The sequence below is a fragment of the Triturus cristatus genome, chromosome 8, assembly GCF_964204655.1.
Source record: "Triturus cristatus chromosome 8, aTriCri1.1, whole genome shotgun sequence".
NCBI classification, from domain to species: Eukaryota; Metazoa; Chordata; class Amphibia; order Caudata; family Salamandridae; genus Triturus; species Triturus cristatus.
The window spans coordinates 1,550,617,717-1,550,639,326 of NC_140591.1; the positions used below are offsets into that span (position 1 = coordinate 1,550,617,717).

Here is a 21,610-nt window from a genome sequence, read left to right on the forward strand (position 1 = left end):
AGAGGAGTCTGGCCGCTGCGTTCTGTACTGTCTGCATTTTCTTAATGACCCTGGTTTGAGCATTGATAAACAGGCCATTGCAGTAGTCCAATGCAGACAGGACTAGGGCACTTACTAAAGTCTTGCCTACACTCTTGGGAAGAAATGGAAGGATCTTTTTTACCAGGCGTAATTTATAGAACGCTGTGGAGGCCGTCTGGTTTGCATGAGCCATAAAATTCAATTTATCGTCAAAAATGACGCCTAAATTTCTCACCTTCGTGGTCGGTTTAGGCAAGGCTCCAAAAGATACCGGCCACCATACCGAGGACCAATTAGGGTTAAGATGACCAAAGGTTACCACCTCGGTTTTGTCGGAGTTCAATTTCAAACAGTTTGCTGACATCCACTGTCCGATGGCCTGCATACCTGTTCTAAAACTCTCCGCTACTGTTTCCCCATCGTCCCTGATGGACAAGATCAACTGGGTGTCATCCGCATATGAGGTAAGGTTCATCCCATGTGCTTTGATCGTCTTAGCAAGGTCCGACACATAGATGTTAAATAGTGTCGGACTAAGGGATGAACCTTGAGGTACCCCACATGGCAAGGACAACTCTGCTGAGACGAATTGTCCCAGGATGACTGCCTGTGATCTATCCGTCAAGAATGATGTTAGTAGTTTCTTTGCTAGACCTCGCACGCCCATGCCTTCAACACGATCGACCAAGGTCTTATGGTCGACCGTGTCGAAGGCGGCCGATAAATCTAGAAGCACTAGCAATGCTGAGCCTCCTTGATCGCGTATTAGACGAATATCATCCGCTACTTTGATCAGTGCCGTTTCTGTTCCATGGGTTTCGTCGAGCAGATGGCATTGCTCGATAAAGTCCGCAAGTTGAATATTCATGGCCTTTTCTACTATTTTGGCTAGAAACGGGAGGTTGGCTATAGGCCTGTAATTTTTTTACTCTGTTTTATTCAGGCCAGCTTTTTTCAAAAGTGGCTTTAGCAAGGTCTTTTTTAGAGGGGACGGGAAGATACCTGTGCGGAACAACAGATTACAGATTTGAGTTATAACTGGCACCACTGTGTCCATTAATGGGAGGAGAGTTTTGACGGGACAAGGATCTAGTGCTGAGCCGGACTTAATGGATTTGATGATGTCCTGAATTTGTTTTTCTGTAATTTCCGCAAACTGTGGAAAGGTGTTTTCAGTATGTGGCGTTAGTATGTTATCTGTGTTTTGAGTATCAGTAGAGTTGAATACTGAGAAGATATCGTTCACTTTAGTGAAAAAGAAGGATGCTAGTGAATCACAGATGCTTTGCGAACAAGGGGGGGTTCAAGTCAGGAACACCTCCTACAAGCTGTTTAGTTATTATATACCCAAAGTCATTCTCTCAGATAGGGCATCTCAGTTTACTGACTGGTTTAAGAAGACCTATGTATGAAGCACAACTGCTATTCCAAGGAGTGTCCGGCCGCTGATTGCTGAAGTGTGTCACCGGGGGCAAGAAGGCACTATGGGCTGGAAAAAGCCTAGTTTTCAGCTTCTTCCAAAACACAGGTGTTGACCTGATGCTTCTAAGGGTCAGCGATAGTTTGTTCCAAAGGGACGGGCCCAGAAAGGAGAGGGCCTTTCCCCTGACCTAGCCTTCTTGATACGGACCTGGTGCAAAGAATTTGACATTTCAGCCAGTCTGTACACAAGTTAACGCCCACAGTTCAATGAGCGGACTGAAAGACAAAATCAAACTCTTTGCTTTTAAGCAACTCAAATATCAGACTTTTGAGTCAAACTACTTTGGTTGGCTGAATTAGCTTATAGCAAGGAGTCCCATAGATCTACTAGAGATTGTCATTGCCAGAAAGGTCCAATCTACCGCCAATGACAATCACAAGAGTAAGTTGAATGCAAAGTTCATTGGGCTTTTTCAGTTCTCGCACAAGTGAAAATGAAACTTCCATCTAGTCTCAGAATTCATCCTGAGTTTCACACAAGCTTGCTGCAGCACCGCCACCGCCTGGCTCAGCTATAGTCAACCCTCTCCTATCCTAATGGACAGCAAATAGAAATATGAGGTACAACAGATTGTGGACTCCAAGTTGAAAAGCGGCTCCCTTTGGTAGCTTATCTCTTGGAAAGGTAAGGGTCTGAGAGCAACTCATGGGAATCAGCAATTGATGTCCATGCACCTCGCTTGATGCACCCCTATCATTGGCAGCATCCCCCAACACTGGGACCTTGGTCACACCTGGGTGGGGTGAATATTGTCATGGCGCAGGTGCCCTTGGTCTTGCATTGATCAAATCTCACTGGATGCCTTCTGACTGTGGCCTATGTATTGTACTCTATGTGTTTGCACTCTACTGTTGCTAATACAGAATTGACAGATTGTTTTTACATGAGCTCTACTGTTGCTGGTGGGGTTCTATTTTGATTTTGCTGTGTATGCTGTTTGTGCCAGCTTCGCTGTTCTAATCTTATCTCTCTTGAAGGACAGAATGGTGGGCAGTTTTTTATTTGTATGACCTGTGACTACATGTCTCAGATTCTTTGATGATAAAGATGCGCATCAGTCATCTTGGGAGGGGCACTTCTAGAATTACAGGCCCACCCAAATTGATGGTGCGCATTAATCTTGATGACTTCCAGAAGTGGGAATCTCAGGGTGAAGCTACTGCTTTCAAAACCTTGTCGTGGGAAAACAAACAACAGTCCAGCTCGTATGGCAGGACCGGTCTGGTCTCAAGGTAAATAAGTGCTGTTTTGCTAATTATTGGTGGTTTATTCTGAAAAACTCCAGAAACTTTGGATTTTGTACTGTTCACGATGATCATAGACTGGTTCTTGTTTTTCTTTAATTGTGACAAGTGTATAATTTTGAAGGTGTTTAACTGATACATCTAAGGAACAATCATCCTCACAGGAACCTGGTAAATTGTTTGATTTTGCAAGAGAAAATGTTGTTGATGGATAGAGAGAATACCACCTAAAGAACAGTCTGACCCTCAAATATCACAACCAAGACTCACAAGAACATTCAAATAAATCTAGAGATCGATAATTTATCCATACAAAGACTTGAGTTGTGGTATGCTGTTCTTTTTCATTCACCTACATACTAATAATTGATGCTAAACTGTATTCAGATTGTCATCATCTATAGAGGCTCCATAATGATGCTTTCTATTCCAAGATCATACCTGGGAAGAAAGGAGTGGACCTCTTCCCTTACAGGCGATAGACTTAGATAACTGAAACATGATCCCAAGTCTGTAGAATTTAGCGTGGCTAACACGTTTCTCTCGGGTTTTCAGCTCTCCTGCCCAGCTGATCCTTTCCCAATACCATTTCCCTCACCTGGACACATCAAGCTTCTTTGCCAAGGCTGCACACAGAATTGTTGGTGCCGGAAGGTGGACCATTTGAGTATCGCACTGATCCTGAGGAGCATCGGCGCTGACATACTGTTATCCCAACCCTTTCCAAGATACTGGTAGGAGCAGACTAGGATTTAGTGCTAGACCCAATTTTTCACAAATCAGACCACCCTGTGATGCACTGCACTGCCCTAAAGTCAGATGCATATTAAAGGGCTTTAGGACAGACTATTTTTCGCTGACCTGTGATGGTTAATGCACCTGACAGAAAATGACTACAAGTTTACCTTCTGCACATATGGCACCTGTATCATCTATTTATTAGTTACAGCCCAATTACTGGGTTAAATTACAGATACTGCCATACTACCAACAAACGTCTCGAACCACAATGAAATGCAACAAAGATCTGTGTCAACCTGGGCATTCTCCAAAGACAAACATTGTCAATGATCAATATTTCATGAATAATTGGAGAAAATAAACGCACTGTTTATTCAGCACAAGTACTTTCAGCAACAAGTAAAGCATGCACGCAAAAAGAGATAATGAGAGGATTGACCCAAAACAAAAATGAGGCCCATGGAGGAACAAATCATGAATGTGCATACAGCCCAATACACAACCACACACTGAAAAGAGGTATTATGCAATTTACAGAAACCGAAACACGTTGAAAGGTCTGTACACACCTGAGACAGATCAGGCCCTTTTCTGTTGAATGTATGACGTTACTATGCATACATTTACAACGCGGTACTTTACATCGTGTTTGTTTCAACGCAAGTCGACTTGCACTGGAGGGCGCCGGACTTAGTAACAGTATGATTTACTATTCCAACTCCAGTCTACATACAGTAGGGAAGGTGTTGGAATAGTAAATCATACTATTCGTTAGGTTAGAGCACCATCCAGCGCAGGTGGTTGTAACAACTTGCGTTGTAATGTCCGTGCTGTAAAGGCATTGCGATGCAATGCCCAGGTTGTGAAGGATGTTTCCCTTTTCTGTCGTAATCAACAATACTATGAGGGAGTGGGGCCGACCAAATAGTAGCTCTACAGCTATAACAGTGGAAATGGAACCATACTATCCCCACCATGAAGGATACACAAGACTGGATAGTCATGCGTGTTATGGAAATACTATCAGTTTTGCAAAAGTCTACAGAGGATTATACTCCTCAGAATGTCAGAACACCATAGCAGTGTTCCTATCTTTGATCCGTCTGCCAAAGGTGACACTTACAAAGGCACAGGCTTTATGGGGTAATATATCAAAAGATAAGTTAAGCAAGGCAATTATGAGTTACCTACAAGCAAGTTTCCCAGGGTAAGCGGTTCCCCTCAGAGTGTTATAGGGTTAACTAAACAAGTATCTGTACCCTTTTTTGTGTAAAATTGCCCTTGGACCTAGTAATAAGTCGCCCTGATGTCACATGATTTATCACTTATATTAGCTTTAAATATATTTCACAAAATCAACCATCAGATTTCGAAAAAAGTTTACATCTCAAATACATGCTTTTCAATTTTGGCATACATATATCTAAATCAAGCAAAAGCATCTAAGTTAAGAGGCTTGGCTGCACACACGAGAGCTACTTACAGTTAGCCGGAGAGCTACCAGTAGTTTACAAGCTACTCATCGGAGAAGCCTAGTTTATAGACTCTAACAGAGCTAATATCTTCTTAATTTTCAAACCAGACAATGACTTACTAAACAGTGCATGTTACAGACCAATTTCCCTGATTAACGTTGATATACAGATCATAGCCAGAGTTTTGGCAAATAGACAAAAACAGTATTACTACAATTAATCCACCCAGGCCGGATTGTGTTTGTCCTGAGTCACTTGCTCTGGCATGTTTGCAAATCTGTACATGATAAAGAAGTGATCTTATTAGATGTGGGGAAAACCTTTGATTAGTTAGAGTAGGGCTACCTAATCTGAGTTCTAGAGAGAATGGACATTGGAGGTGACTATATATTGAAAGTAAGATGGATCTACACAAAGCTCACAGATGTGGTGTCTGTTAATAGTTATACTTCATCTCCTTTTGAGATTAAGATTGGGACTAGGCCAGGCTGCCTACTCTCTTCTCTATAATTTATTCTAGCACTTGAGCCTTTAGTGATTCATATCCATCAAAAGGTATACTGGCAGCTGCGGGAATACACAAAGACCTATTTTTATACTGATGACATGTTAGTAACATTATCAAGCCTGGTGAAATCCATTGATGTGGGGAAAGTGCAAGTGATACTTATGAATGTTTTAGCTTGGCTTCTTTCTTTTCAATGCTCCCACTCTGAGTCCTCTCACGATTAATGATCAATGAGGTGGTCAAATTGATTAGGTCTTTTATTTGGGAGGGACAGAAACTACACCTAAAAAAGGCTAAATTCCATGTGCCTATTGAGAGCGACAAGGTGTGTCTTCTGCACTTAGAAACATATTTGAAAAGTGCAATATATAAGACAATACACATCAGAAAATCTGGGGTGGGTGAAGATAGAAAAAACGTATCTGGGCCAAGAAGGGGGTTCTGATTACTTGAAACGAAAGACAACCATATATTGATCTCTGCCAAGCCTATCTTAAATGCAATGACAAACACTTAGCACTGAGCACATAGAAACCTAAAGGAGTATACATATGGGGCCCCGGTGGTGTCAGCCAAATTAAATAATAAAAACCAAAGTGCCCCGAGTTCGAACTGCTACTTATAGAGGGGAGGTAAACACATGTGTGGAAGTGCAAACTGAATTCCAGCTTTGGGCCTGGTTTAGATCTTGGCAGTAATGGTCCCGCCCTCACTTTTTTGACGGATGCACCACCCACCGACTTGGCGGTACACCCGCCCTATTTAGATTTTGGCAGGTCCATGGGCAAAAGACCTCCAGAGTCCCGTCCCCTGCACCAGGAATCTTCATCCGCGTTCAACGGCGCCGTAGGCAGAAGCGACTGGTGGCGGGAGACCAGCCAAGGATTCTGCTGAGCTAATTGTTATGTGTCTTTCCGTCGAGGCAACTGTGGCAGGAATACCTCCTACTTTGAGTTGGTAGAATCTAAGGAAAGGAGGTAAAAATCTACCTTTTTTCTTGTTTTTCTCTTTCGTTTCCATCTTGCACCCCATCGCCAGGTCCCTCATTTGCTGCCCCAACTCCACCATGATGCCAACCGACTCCACTGTTGTCAGGATCTAAGGTAAGCTAGGGGTTCAATTGTCCTTCTTTTGCATTGCTCTTACATGCAATATTTTTCTTATGTATGATGCAGTAGTGTTCATTTTCCTACTTATCAAGGTAACTTATCATTGGGAGAGGAGTTGGCCTAATGGCTAGGGTGGTCAACCTCGGAACTGGCGAACCGGGTTCGAGTCTCGGCAATTATGCTGAACATCCTGTGATTCTGGGCAAATCACTTAGTCTCCCCGTGCCTAACAAAAATGAATGTGTCCTCATGTAACACAACTGATGCTCATGTAAAGCGCCCTGATACCCGATACCAGGTCAAGGTCGCGCTATATAAAACTCCGTTTAAAAAAAAAAAAATTAACACACCTATATTGGCACTTAAAAAAATATTGTTGTTGTGGTGCTTGGGGGTGTTGTGCTTGTAGTGCCTGTGGGTGTGCATTCAATAGTGTGTGTATGTTATTTGTGTGGCATGCAATATGTAACAAAAAGGGGCATCACACATTACCTACATATGTTTTTGAGGCACACAACATATATGTGTACTGACACAGAAATAAATAATACTTGCTAGTCTCTACTCCACCAGGGACCCACTCCATCATGAATCCTGGATAATGCCAGCACAACAGGGACATCTAAATTGGCTCAGCGGAATACCCCTGGTCTGATTGCGACTGAGCCAACAGAGCCAGCACACATCTAAATACGGTGGGCAGGTCTCTGTCACCTCAACGATGAACTTGAAACCGCCGCCAAGGAGGGGCGGCAGGAGTACCGCCAAGATCTAAATCAGGCCCCTTCTCCTGCTCAATTCTGGGATTATCAATGGCTGATCCGATATATCTGGAAATCGTTAGGTTCATATCCCATCATATTGTCAGAATCTTTGATCCTCAAGTATTTATGGATACGGGGCAAACAGGTTATTCGTAGGTTTGGTTTTCTCCAAACTAATAGCTCTAAAACGGAAAGAGTGGTGGTTGCTGAAATTAAAAGCTGACTATACGGGGCGTGGCTAGGCGCCCGAAGAGAATGGCGGCGCCGGCGTAAGAGCTCCGTCCGAGCCAGAGCTTACCGGCGGCTCGCGCGTCATGCGCGACCTTTGAAGGGAAGCCTCTGCTGTCTGAAGATGCCGGGAATGCCCTAAGCCCACTTCTCTCGCTGGAGCGGTCTTCTTTCCGACTCTGCTGCTCTCTTTAGTCCCGGTTGCAGATCTGAAACGGCCACGACCGCCATTTTTTTTAATGTTTGCCCGGGCTCCCCTCAGCAGCGCATTTCACCGGGCATCGAATTCCCGGCTATTTCAACAAACATGCAATATTCCCAGCATTACCAGCGACATGGATGCCACAGACCTGCATCTTTAGGTGACTTTCTTATTAATTCTATGGCTTTCTCATGATTTAATGGACATTTCTTGCTCTCCTCAATCCCGGCAGCCATTTTAGGATTTCATTTTGCTTCTCCTGGCTCTTGACATTTTTTGTCCTTCCTGACCTGGCATATTTTTTCGCTAACTCTTTTTTAGTTGCCTCTCTTTTACTTTTTACGTTTCTGGGATCCCGCGAAGCGCCTGTTTTGCCTCCAGTCGTATTGTGTGCTCTCAGTGAACCTGTACTTTGTAGGCGCGTTGATGGCTGATTGTTCCAGCAAGGTACACAAGCGCAATTGTATTAAGAACTCCAAGCTTTTCACGGAACTGGCTCATCTAGAAGCCTCCCAATCTCTTCCCTCCACGGAGATGACGTCGCATATAGAGACCTCTTCACAGCCTTCAGCAAAAACGATGCCTAAGAGGTTGAAAAAAGACCCACCTTCGCCTCCCAAGTCCTCTTCGACCATCTCGATGGAGTTAATCCTTGAAGAGATACGGGCCTTACGCCCTTTTATGGAAGAAACCAACGCTAAGTTACAGGTTCTTACTGACAATTGGGCTTTGATGGATTAAAGAGTGTCGTCAGTGGAACGTGATGTCTCCTCTCTTCAGAACTCTGCTGCCAAGGTCACCCTTTTGCATGCACAGGTCTCCTCTCTCCAGAAGCAGGTGGAGGACTTGGAAAATTCGAATAGGCGCAACAATCTCCGCCTTTATGGCCTGGTGGAAGGATGCGAAGGGAGTGACCCTATCAATTTTTTCAAGTCTTTTCTTCCCAAGCTTATTTGCCCGAGGACACACCGCTCAACATTCAACGTGCTCACAGGCTTGGGCGAGTTCCCTCCTCTCTATCTTCACCAGCAAAGCCCAGAGGTGTAATAATGTATTTCCTGGAATACACAGATCTGCTGAAAGTTCTTTCAGCAGCCAGAGCCTCTTCTCGTCTCACATGGTCGGGTTCCACTCTGTTCTTTGCACAAGACTATGCCAGAGCCACTGCGAATCGTCGTAAGGCCTTCTTGGACATGAGACCTGACCTCCGCTCCATTGGTGCCAGATACGGTCTCTTCCACCCTTGCTTATTCAAAGTCACCTATAATAATAAAACTACGACATATGAGGAGCCTACGCGACTTCGGAGTTACTGAACTCTTGCGGCCAGACTGACATGGAGCTTTCTGGGCCTTCCACCTCTCTCCCACCGTGACTTTCTCCGAAGTTGTACTATGATCTTCCAAATTCGTGTGTTCGCTGATTTTTCTGACTCAAATGTTCTTAGACTTGTATGTTCTCTTGATGAGTTTTTGCTGTTTACCGAAATATTTGTAATTTACGTTGTAATTTCTTGGTTCGCCCTATTCATTGCTTGTCTTGTGCCTCTGTCGTTTGTTGTCACCTAACCTTGTTATCTTTCTTCCCTCAACAGATTAATGTGTCGCGCTCCGCCTTGTTCCTCTGGTCGGACGTCTCAATGACCCCGAGTGTCCTGCCTTCTCCAGTTGGCCCTACCTTCCTCCCCTCGTCTCCACGTGCGTCTCTGCTTGTTCTTGTTCCTGTTCCTGATCATATCTCCCCTATCCTACCCCTTGTAAGTATTCCTTATATCCTTGTTGATATGTCTGCTTTTGTTCTATTTCCTCTGACTTTGATTTTTCTTTCCATGTTTTCAGGTTTATTGGTGTCAATACCTTTTTTACGACCTTCTTCCTTCTTTTCTTTTTCCCTCTCTCTCCTCATCTTTCATTGCCTCTCTTGGTCATGCTTCTTTCTCTTTATTCATTTTATCCCCCTATCACTTCATTTCTCCTTTGACTTACACTTACGTTCCTCTCCTTTTGGCCGTCCTCTCTCTCATCCTGTTTCTCTACTGGTCTCCTTGCACATGTTCTTCTTTCTCTTTTATTGGACCTTTCTCATTATTATCTCCGATCTTCATTTTATCGTTTCACTGATCTTAGTAGCACCTTGGCTTAACTCTATCTCTATGGTATTTCTCAGTCTTCTCTTACTCTTCCTTCTCCTGTCCATTCCATTTCTTCTTTACTCTTTTTCTTTCTTACCTCTTTCTACGTTTTTTATTTTTTGCGAGGCTTTCTCTCAATGCTTTAATTTCTTTTTGCATTACTCTTTTAATAATCTTTAATGTCAGTACGTATTGTATCCTGGAACGTTAAAGGTCTTCACTCTCCGATTAAGCGACAAAAGATTCTTTCTCACCTAGCCAAGTTGAATGTAGACATTGCCTTCTTGCAAGAAACACATTTGTCTGATACTGAAGCTGCTAAGCTCAAAAAGGGTTGGGTGGGTGATGTTTTCTCTGCTCCTGGGGATGGTAAAAGAAATGGTGTGGCTGTGTTAATCTGCAAATCTCTCTCTCATTCGCTCCTGACTTCTGAGTCAGATCCTGAGGGCAGATGGTTGTATGTCAAACTTTCCTCGAAGGGTACCCCCATCTCCCTTCTCAACATTTATGCACCCACTGGCGGTGACCCCGCCTTTTGTCGCACAATGGCTTCTTGTATTTCTGAATACATTGATGATAATTTTATTATGGCAGGCGATTGCAACTTACCCCTTGACCCCTTCTTGGATAGGCATTCCAAAGCATCCTATGTCCCTAATAAGTCCCATAAATTGTTTGTTCAGGCAATATCCCAGCACAAACTCGCTGATGCCTGGCGTTTATGTAATCCTACTACTAAAGAGTTTACCTTTTACTCTCCATCTCACCAATCACAGTCCCGCATTGATTACATTTTTCTTTCCCATCATATTTCTCAATCCCTCACTCACGCCGATATTGGCCCCATTTTGTTCTCTGATCATGCCCCTGTTCTGGTTAACATTGATGTCTTACCCAAGTCCATTGGACCAAAAAGATGGCGCTTTAATAATACTCTTCTTCTTGATCCCAAATTCATAACCTCCTTTGTTGACTTTACCACAGAATTTTTTGCCATCAATGATACACCCAATTTGCCCAAGCATACTATTTGGGACGCTTACAAAGCTGCAGCAAGAGGTTTCATCATTGATCATGTGGCTAAAAAACGTAAAATTGCTCGCAAACGTACTAGTGACCTCCTCTTCACGATCAAAAACTGGAACATTCTTTTTACACCTCCCATTCACAGGAAAGTTTGACTACTCTTATTGAAGCTAAGATGCAATTCAATAAGCAATCCACTGATGATGCTTCATTATATCTGTTGAAATCTAGTTCAAAATTTTATGGGGGTAAGAACAGAGCGGGGAAGGTATTAGCAAATTATTTAAAAGTCAAGCAACACAAACTGAATATTGAGTCTGTTTTTGATGTTAATTCCGTTTTAAAGCGCACAGATGCTGATATCTTAGAAGAATTTTCCGGCTTTTATTCCACGCTTTACTCTTCTGAAACTCACCCTACTACCCAATCCCTCGCTACCTTTTTCTCCAGCATTCAGGCTCCCCCCAATTTTCCTGTCGACTTATCCATTCTTAAAACGCCCATATCCAGTTCCGAACTACATACTGCACTCCAGTCACTTAAGAAGGATAAGGCCCCGGGTTCGGACGGATTTACAGTTGAATTTTATTTGCAATTCTCTAAATTATTATTTCCCAGATTACATTCTCTTATTGATTCTTTTATCCTTATTGGCACCTCCTTTGGCACTTTCTCAGACGCCCACATCTGCATAATACCCAAAGAAGGAAAAGATACCCAGTATTGCAAGAATTATAGACCAATCTCTTTAGTTAATATTGATTACAAGATATATGCTAAATCCCTTGCCATAAGACTAGACCCCTTTCTTCCTGAATTGTTGGGCCCAGAGCAGTCTGGATTTGTTAAAGGTCGTTCCATCACAGATAATACTAGACTTCTGTTTAATGTCCTGTCCAAATCCTCACGATTCCAAGAATCATTAGCAGCAATTGCTTTGGACGCAGAAAAGGCGTTTGACAGAGTGGAGTGGACTTTCCTTTTTTCCGCCCTTGGATGGTTTGGGTTTGGTCCTAATTTTATTTCCTTTGTTTCTTTTCTTTATTCCAATCCCAGAGCGGCGGTCTGTGCTAATGGCCTAGTCTCTTCTTTCTTCAGCTTAGGCAGAGGAGTTCGTCAGGGTTGTCCTCTCTCCCCCTTCCTTTTTAATCTGGCTTTAGAACCCTTTCTCTCAAAACTCCGCCAAAATCCTAATTTGCATGGTTTCCAATTTTCTCAAACAAACATCAAACTTGCTGCTTCTGCAGATGACATCCTTCTCTCTTCTTTCTAACCCTGCCATCTCCATTCCCGCATTTTTAACTGAAGTCCATGAATACTCCCAAATTTCTGGTTATAAACTGAACAACGACAAATGTGAAATTTTACCCCTCACAAAATTTACATTCAAATCCGATTTTGATGCGTCCAACTTCACTTGGAATGCCTCACACATCAAATATCTTGGTTTGCATGTTACCCCCTCCCTTCCCGACACTGTCTCGTTATGCCTTAGCAAGTGTACCCAGAGATTGTCTGACCTTACTTCCAGATGGCACCCGCTTTACCTTTCCTGGTGGGGTCGCCTAGACACGATTAAAATGATGCTCTCCCCAATAGTTCTTTACACTATTTCCAATATTCCAGTTCCTATACCGGCTAAATTTTTTAGGAAAATCAACACTATTCTTTCTACTTTCCTTTGGTACGGCAAAAAAGCGCGTATGTCCTTGTTTAGACTACGACACCCTAAATCGGAGGGTGGGGTTAACTTTCCAGATTTTCCCTCGTACCATAAAGCTTTCCTTTTGCGACAAGCTTCCCTTTGGTTACGAGATCCTGCTGAATCTCCTCCTTTATGGCTTGTTATTGAGCATCTTTCTTTATCCCCCTTACCTTTGCTGAATATCTCTCATTTTCTCGTAAACCCCAGTTCACTTCCACTCCCATCCACAAATTCACTACCAAACTTCTTCTTTCCACTTCCCCAGGCCCTCCCTCCTCTGTGGCCGAATTTCTCAATACCACCATTTGGTATAATAATAGCATCCTTATTAATCACAAGCCCATGTATTGGAAATCTTGGAGACAAAAGGGATTGATCTGGGTATCCCACCTCTTTTCTGGCTCTGATTTCCTACCTTTCTCTGTTCTTTGCCGAAAATTCAGTCTCCCCCACTCCTTTGCCCGTAAGTACCTCATACTCAAGAATGCAGTTATGTCCACCTATGCCCAACTCTCCAGTTCTCCCGTCCAACCCGACTCTCCCAACCCCACTCTACGCCTTCATTCCTTGTTCCGTACTCACACTACTGCCTCCTTAATTTACCACTCATTTCACAAGACTCTTACTCCTAGGCCAAAATCCACGGTAGAAGAGCAATGGGAATCTGATTTTGACACCTCTTGGCCCACCTCTCTTTGGGATAAAGTGTGGACCAAACTTCGCAAATCATCCAGGGCTGCCTCCCTCACGCAAACCCTTTTTTTAAATCTACAACAGACTTCTCTTTTCACCCCACATGTTGAATAAGAGGTTTCCTTTATTCCCTGACCATTGTTGGTCCTGCTCGACACCCAAGGCTACTCTTTTTCATATGCTTTTTTCTTGTGCTGCTGTGTACAATTTTTGGAAACAAGTTTGGGCTCAGATTAATATCATATTTTTTTTTCTCCCCTTTTTAAAGCTTTATTTAAATTTGCAAAATCAAACGGTACAGAAATGATAGCTGTGCGTTCACCAGAGACAAAGTATGGAGGTACATCACAACACCCCCAGCTCCCTGACAAAATGTGCAACTTATGGGAGGCATCCGACAGCAGAACCCCATCTATCAATCCACCATCAACACCTGCCCTACTTGCAACAGGAGAGACTGACATCGACAATCCACACCCAGGGCTCATCGCCACCCCATCCCTCCATGTACACCCTGTAACCGACTTGATGTCCGTGCCATCAACCCCCCCACCTCAAGCGCCCCGTGGATCATACCATCCCATCCATTCCATGACGACACCATACACCCAACGCCCATGTCGTACCGCCTACCCCACTCCCGTTGGGACTATACCAGAATGTGTGGGTGATGAGGGGGAACCGGGAAGACCCGTGATGTATGTTTTGTAAGGGCCCCAGATGTCCCTAGGGCGCGCCACCGAGGGGAGGAGACTGGAGTAGAGTTCGCTATTCGTGCTGCAAAAAGCCATTGCAGTGAGCCACGATTTGACCGTAGGAGCCCGTCTATCCCCCCAGCGCCTGGCGATTTCACGTTTGGCCAGAAGTAGACCCATAGCGGCCAACCTGCGAACATTCTTAGGAAAATTTGCTGTGTAGCCCAACAACGCAACCTCAGGAGCGGGAACAAGTGTAAGCCCTAACATGTCTTCCAATACCTTGTAAACCTGTGTCCAGAATGATTGTAGTCTCGGAGAGGTCCAGGACAAGTGCGCGAAGTCAGCATGTGGTGCCGAGCACTTCCAACAGAGGTGTAGCCGTGCTGGGTCAATTGAATGGAGTCTGTCTGGGGTCATGTACCAACGGCGCAGGAATTTATAGTGAAGGAGTTTGTGACGACTGTTCAGTGACACCGTAGCAGTAACCTTACAGCAAGCCGTCCACTGTTCATCCGTAATAGGCCTACCCAGGTCCGTCTCCCATTCCACCCGCGCCCGGTCATCCGCACAAGGGAGCAAAGCCGCACACGCCTTGTACAGCCTCGAGACTATATGGGCCCCCGTATCTTTGTCAATAAGGATGGTAAGGGGTTCAAAGGAAGCAGGCTCAAGGGGGAAACCCTCAAGTGCCATCCTGGCCGCGCAATAGAGTCGGCGAAGAATGAACCTATCCATGAAAGTAGCCTCGCTGAAACGCGCCTCTTCCGATGCCGAGAATATGTGCCCTCCAGGGTATAAATCCCCCATCCTGGTGAGGTTAAATTTACTTAACGTTCGCTGCACAATCGCCTCATCCGTGCCCGGCAGTAACCCCGGGTTGAGAATAGGGAGAGAGGAGGAATATAGGCGAGGGTGAGCTAAGTAGCTCAAAAGTTTCTTCCAGGCCCAGCTAGTAGTGGACACCGTTTAAATATCCACTGGGCTTCTGGGGATACCCTTGGGCAAAACGGCCGCCAACTGGCCCGGGAGAACAAAGTCTGCCTCGGTGAAGAAACGGGATCCGAGCGTCCGGATGGTACCAGGCATAGGCATGTGCACACTGCGCGACCAGATAGTATAGATACAGATCAGGTACGCCGAGGCCTCCCCTATCTTGGGGGAGTGTAAGAGTCTTCTAGCGAATCCGGGGGTGCTTCCCGCCCCAGACCAGTCGGATCAGGAGGGACCTCAAGGTGGAAAAGAAAGACCGAGTGAGAGGAATAGGGATGTTATTAAAAAGATACAAAAATTTGGGGAGCACTACCATTTTTATGATGGCTATTCTGGCCGACACGGAGAGCGGGAGGCGCAACCATCCCTCCACCTGCGTCTCCAGCCGCCCAATCGTGCGGCCATAATTGAGGCGTATGATTTCGTCTGTGCTCAAATGTATCTGAATGCGCAAGTAGCGTACCGAGTCCGAGCACCACTCCAATGGGAACTCACATTGCCATGGGGAGGTGCCGCTAGTCAAAGGGAATATGATGGATTTGTGCCAGTTTATGCCCAGACCCGAGTGGCCACCGAAGCGCAGGATCTCACGAATCAGGGGGGCAAGATTAATGTGCGGCTCCCTCACATACAGGATAGTAGATTAATATCATATTTCACACTGCATTTCCCTTCTCCTTTACCAATGTTTTTTTAGGAAGTCTCTCTTCCTGCTGGACAGATGTTGATTCTAATGTGCAGATTGTTGATTTGTTGCTAGCTGTTGCATTCCAGCAAATTACTGTTAACTGGAAAAATGTTGCTAATATTTCTTTTAGAGCGTGGTGGTACAATGTGTGTCATAACCAAAGGCTAGATGCTGTTTTTATCTATCCTCTTAGTCTGGCTAAAAAGCGACATGAACTCTGGCTTCCTGTGACCCTGTACCTTGATATTTGTGCTAAGCGCTCATCTCATTTGCCTCCCTTTCAGCAGGAGGTCTCCAAGCCTCCCTGATTGACCTTTTTTTGTTCCCTTGCATTTTTTTTTATATATAATCCATTTTACTGCATATTACTTCCAGTATTGCTTTATGTTATATAGCCTCAATTATTTGTTATCTCTCAATCTCATGTTTATTTCTACAGTCATGTTTACTCTACCTCTCATATTGCTGTTATGTTTTAATTTTTCTTATGTATCGACACCTTTATTTCTCTAATAAAGATCTTTTGAACTTAAAAAGCTGACTATACAGACGAAGGTTTGTTGGACCTAATACTGAACAATTAAAAATTCATGTAACTAACTTGTGGGTATTTTAAGATCTTGCATAAATAGCACTGGTTTATCAAAAGGCTAGGAGATGCTGGGATAAACCCCAGGTTGTAATGTTGAAGCTGTACTCAGTCAAACATTGACATAGTGCACCTAATATGGTATCTGGCTCCTTTTAAGAGAAACACAGTTTTAGGTTGGTCAAAGACCTGTGCTGGTGCCTGGTGACGCACCTGTGGATCTTGCTGCAAAGCGGCCTCTTTGTACATCTTGATTGCTGTAGTGATGTCACGCTTTCTCTTGGGGTGTGCTGTGTAGAGCAAATCTCCCATTTTAATCTGGGCTAAAGAGGAGAAGCACAAAGGAACGTTATTGTAGCAATCGTAATAAGAAAATATTCAGAGCCAATCAAGGTCAATGCTGTGTAAGGCAATCTACAAAATTAAGTGTGTAGAATCACACCCAAAGAAGGTGTAAAGGTGTGAAGGTTATTGATCACTCTCTTGATGTAATAGACTATTACAACTTCAGAAAGCATGTCATATAAAGTTTCAGATAACTTAGTATTAAATCAGCCTCCTTTTCTGATTAAAATCTTTCCTTGCAGGCACAAATTCCATCTCAATGTGTAAATTCTAGTCTTACAACATGTTGTCAGAGACAATGACTTGCGCCATACTGTTTCCTTACTATTGTCATATACGTCCATATAGCTGATTACCTCATCACACATATGTAAATTAGTCTTGGTTTTGCTCCATTATGCATAGCCCAGTCCAAACATTCAGACACATGGTCTGACTTCTTAGGACATTTATAACCAGGTTTTAGCTCCTTCCTGAACTTGGGCAGATTGCCCTAAATTCAGAGATCGAGTGGTAGCGCATTCTGGGCTTTGGACATCTGGGCTAGTATTAAGGACAGTGCTCCAGGGGTGCAACAGTCATGCGTGCCTGCTTTCTGCATCTGCTGGACACTTCGGGCCTCATTACAATGTTGGTTGGACGAGCGTTCGACCGGCATCGTGTCGGAAACGTGACCATCCGAAAAAGAGTCGACGAATGAGCTGCCGGATGGCCTTCCGCCCAACATCATAATGGGGCCCTTTGTTATTACAGAAGCAGCCAAAGGTGCTTGTTAGAACCCTTTTGTAATATAGAAAAAAATGTGCCGGGAGGTGTTTCCACATTTATATGTGAGCATTGCCCCATGCAATTAAGAAAACACTTTGGCTGTGCGCATGTACATTATTATAGCTGAGGCAAAGGAGATATAAGGAGGCGCTCTGACTGCATACCACAAAAGAGGAGGCATGCAGTTAGTGCACTCCTGAGGGCACCCCTTGAAAGGGAAAAAAGGGGTCCCAGGGATCCACCCAGGCACCTGCAGGTAGCACTGTCACTGACTAAACATGGCTGCTGGAGAAATCTCTGGCATCCTTTGGAAGACAGGCCGCGTCTGCCTGTAAAAGAAAGGCGGATTGACTGGTTCCAACAACCCGTCCGTCTTTCACTATTGCACCGCCCCCAGGGCAGGCACGAGTTCACGGGTGCGCTGGGGGCGGTGCATTTATTGCAATTTGTTTTGAATCAGAGGCTAGTGCAAGTTCCACAGGTGATGGAAAAAGAGGGCATGTCTTGGGAGTTTCAGGAGCAGAAGTGCAATATTGTTTCGAACCAGCCAGAATAATAATATTAACTTAATAATATTACAAGGCCTGGAAAAAAAGAAGACATTGAGGGTCGCTGTTCTTGAAGATAACTAGTGAAACAGTTCATGTTAACTTCTTCAAGGTGAAAAGCAAACCCACACCACACTCATTGATAAGGATGTGAAAACAACCCTCCCCCCCCAGAAAAAGATTACGATACATTGACAGTTTGAAGCACGGCAAGCTACTGAAGGCTTGTAACAGGCTGTAGAGATCAGCACTCATATTGAAGACCTAATTCAGATAGGGAAGCCTGAGTTTGAAAGCACATGTGGTCCTTGTGTACATTATGGAAAGGACTGAATTGAGACAATAAAACAGCTAACTCAAGAATGGTACACAGATTGATAGGTTGAATTTAAACATCCGTTGAATTGATCAAAGCATTCAGACTGAAGAGAGGTGTACCCAGCTAGAACTGTCAATATAAATGAGAAATCCTTAAAATAATATTTACTATAAATCCATACTATTTTTTAATTAGAGTGAAATTCGCCTTGTCCATATGAAGACCCGTTGGCACTGAGAGTAGGCTGAAACCTATTTGGTAATGAATGAACAATAGAGCCTTTCTGCTAATTGCTGTCAAGATGAATATTAAATTGAGCTCTCATAAGCGCCCTTAATCTCACCTCTTGTAGATACAGTATCCTAGTTCATTATATTCCAGTATATAGAGTACATGTCTGATTTGTATATGAATATTTTGAAACACTAGCTTTATCCAACTTATCCCAGCGATTATCAATTTGAGATGGTGTTTTTATGATATTCTCAAGTGTGGAATTTATTCTATTTGCCATTTAAAAGCAACTCAACAGTTGGTTTGAGTCTAAAGACTCCAGGCCGTGTCTTTTGGAACAGTGAGATGAATAACTCAACAAGTTTTATAAGTCAGCAGCTATCTATGTATATCTATATATGTATTTAATCATATAATGTATAGAACAAGGTAAAAACTATGTTTACATTTTGCGTTTTGAAGAATATCTTCTTCCCTCATAATATCATGGTGGTAGCATTGTTATTTAAAAATAACAAAAAGCAATTTTCTTTAGCTAAACTCCAAATGCTGCAAAATGTTACCATGTATATGGCTTGCTTGAAATCCTGTTTTATGATTGTGTGCACCTTTGCACTTTACTTGAAGTCACATTACATTTTAGTGCATTCCTCCTTAGTTGCCATTTTCAAGACCACTCTTGCAATGTTAGGAAATCATACCTCATTGCCTACACACCCTTCTGTGTACCAACCCTATTACAAATCTTTGGATCATCTCAGAAGAGATATATATTCTCAAATAGCTTCTCTGAAATGTCACAGAATAACCAATGGGGATCCTCCCCTAACAACTCACTAATCACTCACCCAGATAAAAACACAGTTAACCAAAAAGGCTGCAAAAAGAGGCCTTATCAGTTCATAAAAGATACATTTTGAAATACGTGTTAGCCCTGCAAACAAGTGTCACTTGTGAAACCTACTGGCTTTGTCAATGTTTGTGTTTTCCTAGCTGACTGGCTCAGATGTTTGCGCATCCGTGGTGGTCATCTTTGAACTTATTTTCTTGTGGTTTACGAAAATCCATTCAAAGATGGCTCCATCCAAGGTGGCCATCTTTAAATGAATCTTCTTAAAGCCTAAGAAAAGGTATTCAAAGATTCCTGCTGCACATGCGCGCACATTTTCACACATAAATGCCCATCTTAGAGTAAACACAATATCATTTTAAGACGAATGTATGTTAATTGAATGGTGACCAGTGCTCAGAGTATGCCCTAGGCTGGGTGGAGGCAAGTGGGTGCTCTGAGTCATTAATACAGAGATTGGCTGGAGAAAATTGGGGGAGTAGGGAGAGGGAGATAAAATAGCTGACTAATGATTATCCAATCACAGTGAGGCTGAAATGCTCCATGGGTGGGACAGACACCTGAGCAGAGAGAAAGGCTTTAGAATCAGCAGCACGGAAGTGACATAGAAAAGAAAGCCATTCACGCATGAGTAATGTGCAGACCCACAGTACTCCATCTGGCCCTATTAAAAAAGGTAAGTTTGCATGTGTAGGTTTACTCACATGTGGATCTACACGTACACCTATTTTGGAATTCATAATTTTCAAATGTAGATTTCCGCCAAGAAGTAGACTTACAAGTCTTCCTCGCCTTAAATGAGGGAGTGAAGACTCCTACTCTTAGGACTGAATTTACAACAGAAAAAATTCTCACAGAAACTTTTCGCCCGTTTGTGGAAGTCCCTGGGATGGAGCTCTCCCAATAGAAAGTAACAGGGAATTTTAATAGAAAGTAATAGGAATTTTTAAGGATACTATTGTTATTATTTTATTTTTAAATATGAAAAATAATAAATCACAATGCATAACTCCTTTTCACTTAGTACTTTCACAGTTGCAAGATGCAACACATCTGCACTGAAAGTTAATGAAATGTTATTTTTGTTTGCATTATATTTAAATTAACTATTCATTTTCCTTCCCTGCCCCTTACAGCATCCTTTGCATTGAACGTGTCATTATCATGGAAGCAAGTTTATTTGTGATTTCAATTAAGAAAAATACACTTTCATTCACAATATGTGTTTTTAAATGCTATTATGCAGAATAAAAATGAACACTTAATTTTCTTTTTTTTAAAAAATAATAATAGACTTAAAATAATGTAAATAAAGTGTAATTTAATTTTACTTAATTTTATTTATTTTATATGTTTCACAATGTTTTATTGTTTTTGCCTATGTTCATTGATTTTGTTGAAAGTATGTGTGCATTTTAATATTTGCATATGTTGTACTGTATCTATGTGGGTTTGTTGTTGATTTTCGCATGTCCCTCACTGAGCCCTTCCTTCAATTTCCCTTAACTTCATCCATTTTGTAACAATTATAACCCAATTTCCATCCCCTCCCCTTGACTGCACACATTCACTACTAAATCCTATGCCTACATGTGCACAGATTTCTGCCACCGAGGTGGAGATCACCACAGAAAAGATGGAGGCAGAGATATTTGGCTGTAAGTATGTGAATTGCTTTTTGCAGTATGTATGGTAGTACTACTGAGGTAAAGCATCTAAGGGCCGACTCCATCTTATGTAGGCCCGACTCGATATTGACTAATGGAGGTTGGCATCTTCCCACTCTCAAACAACGGATGTCGTCAACTTTGCTGATTTATTCAGAATCATTGTCATGTCTGCCATTAGATGCAGAGGTCCCCTGACCTTATATTTCTATGAACTGTGAAAGTATCACGCCATTCAATTGATGACCAACAATGAATGCAACATTCGTCTTGGAAAAAAATTCTACTTTTCACCATGTCACTGTTAAATTAAAGTACAGACAGACATATAACCAAAATAATGTAGTGTTATGTAATGTTAAAGATTCTTGTGTAGCGCACGTACACCAAGTGATTTCATGGCGCTGAAGTCCAGGAGAACCTGCTGCAAAGGAGATTTAGCCATATGCTTGTTGGAACAGCCAGGTCTTTAACTGTTTCCTAAACAGAGCATAAGAGGTCAGAGATCTAATCTCCAGGGGGAGAGAATTCCAGAATTGAGGAGCCAGGACCTTCAATCTTAGTTCCCAGTATTTCTTCCGTTT

General features: G+C 43.0%; 1 protein-coding gene across 1 annotated transcript in view; it reads right to left on the reverse strand.

The window, feature by feature from the left end:
• Window positions 1-21,610, reverse strand: part of LOC146806121 (protein sel-1 homolog 3-like) — a 412,689-nt gene that overhangs the window by 35,898 nt on the left and 355,181 nt on the right. The window contains exon 21 of the mRNA XM_085620586.1: window positions 16,509-16,618. Within this exon, the coding sequence (XP_085476712.1) occupies window positions 16,509-16,618 (110 nt within the window). The remainder of the gene's footprint in view (window positions 1-16,508; window positions 16,619-21,610) is intronic.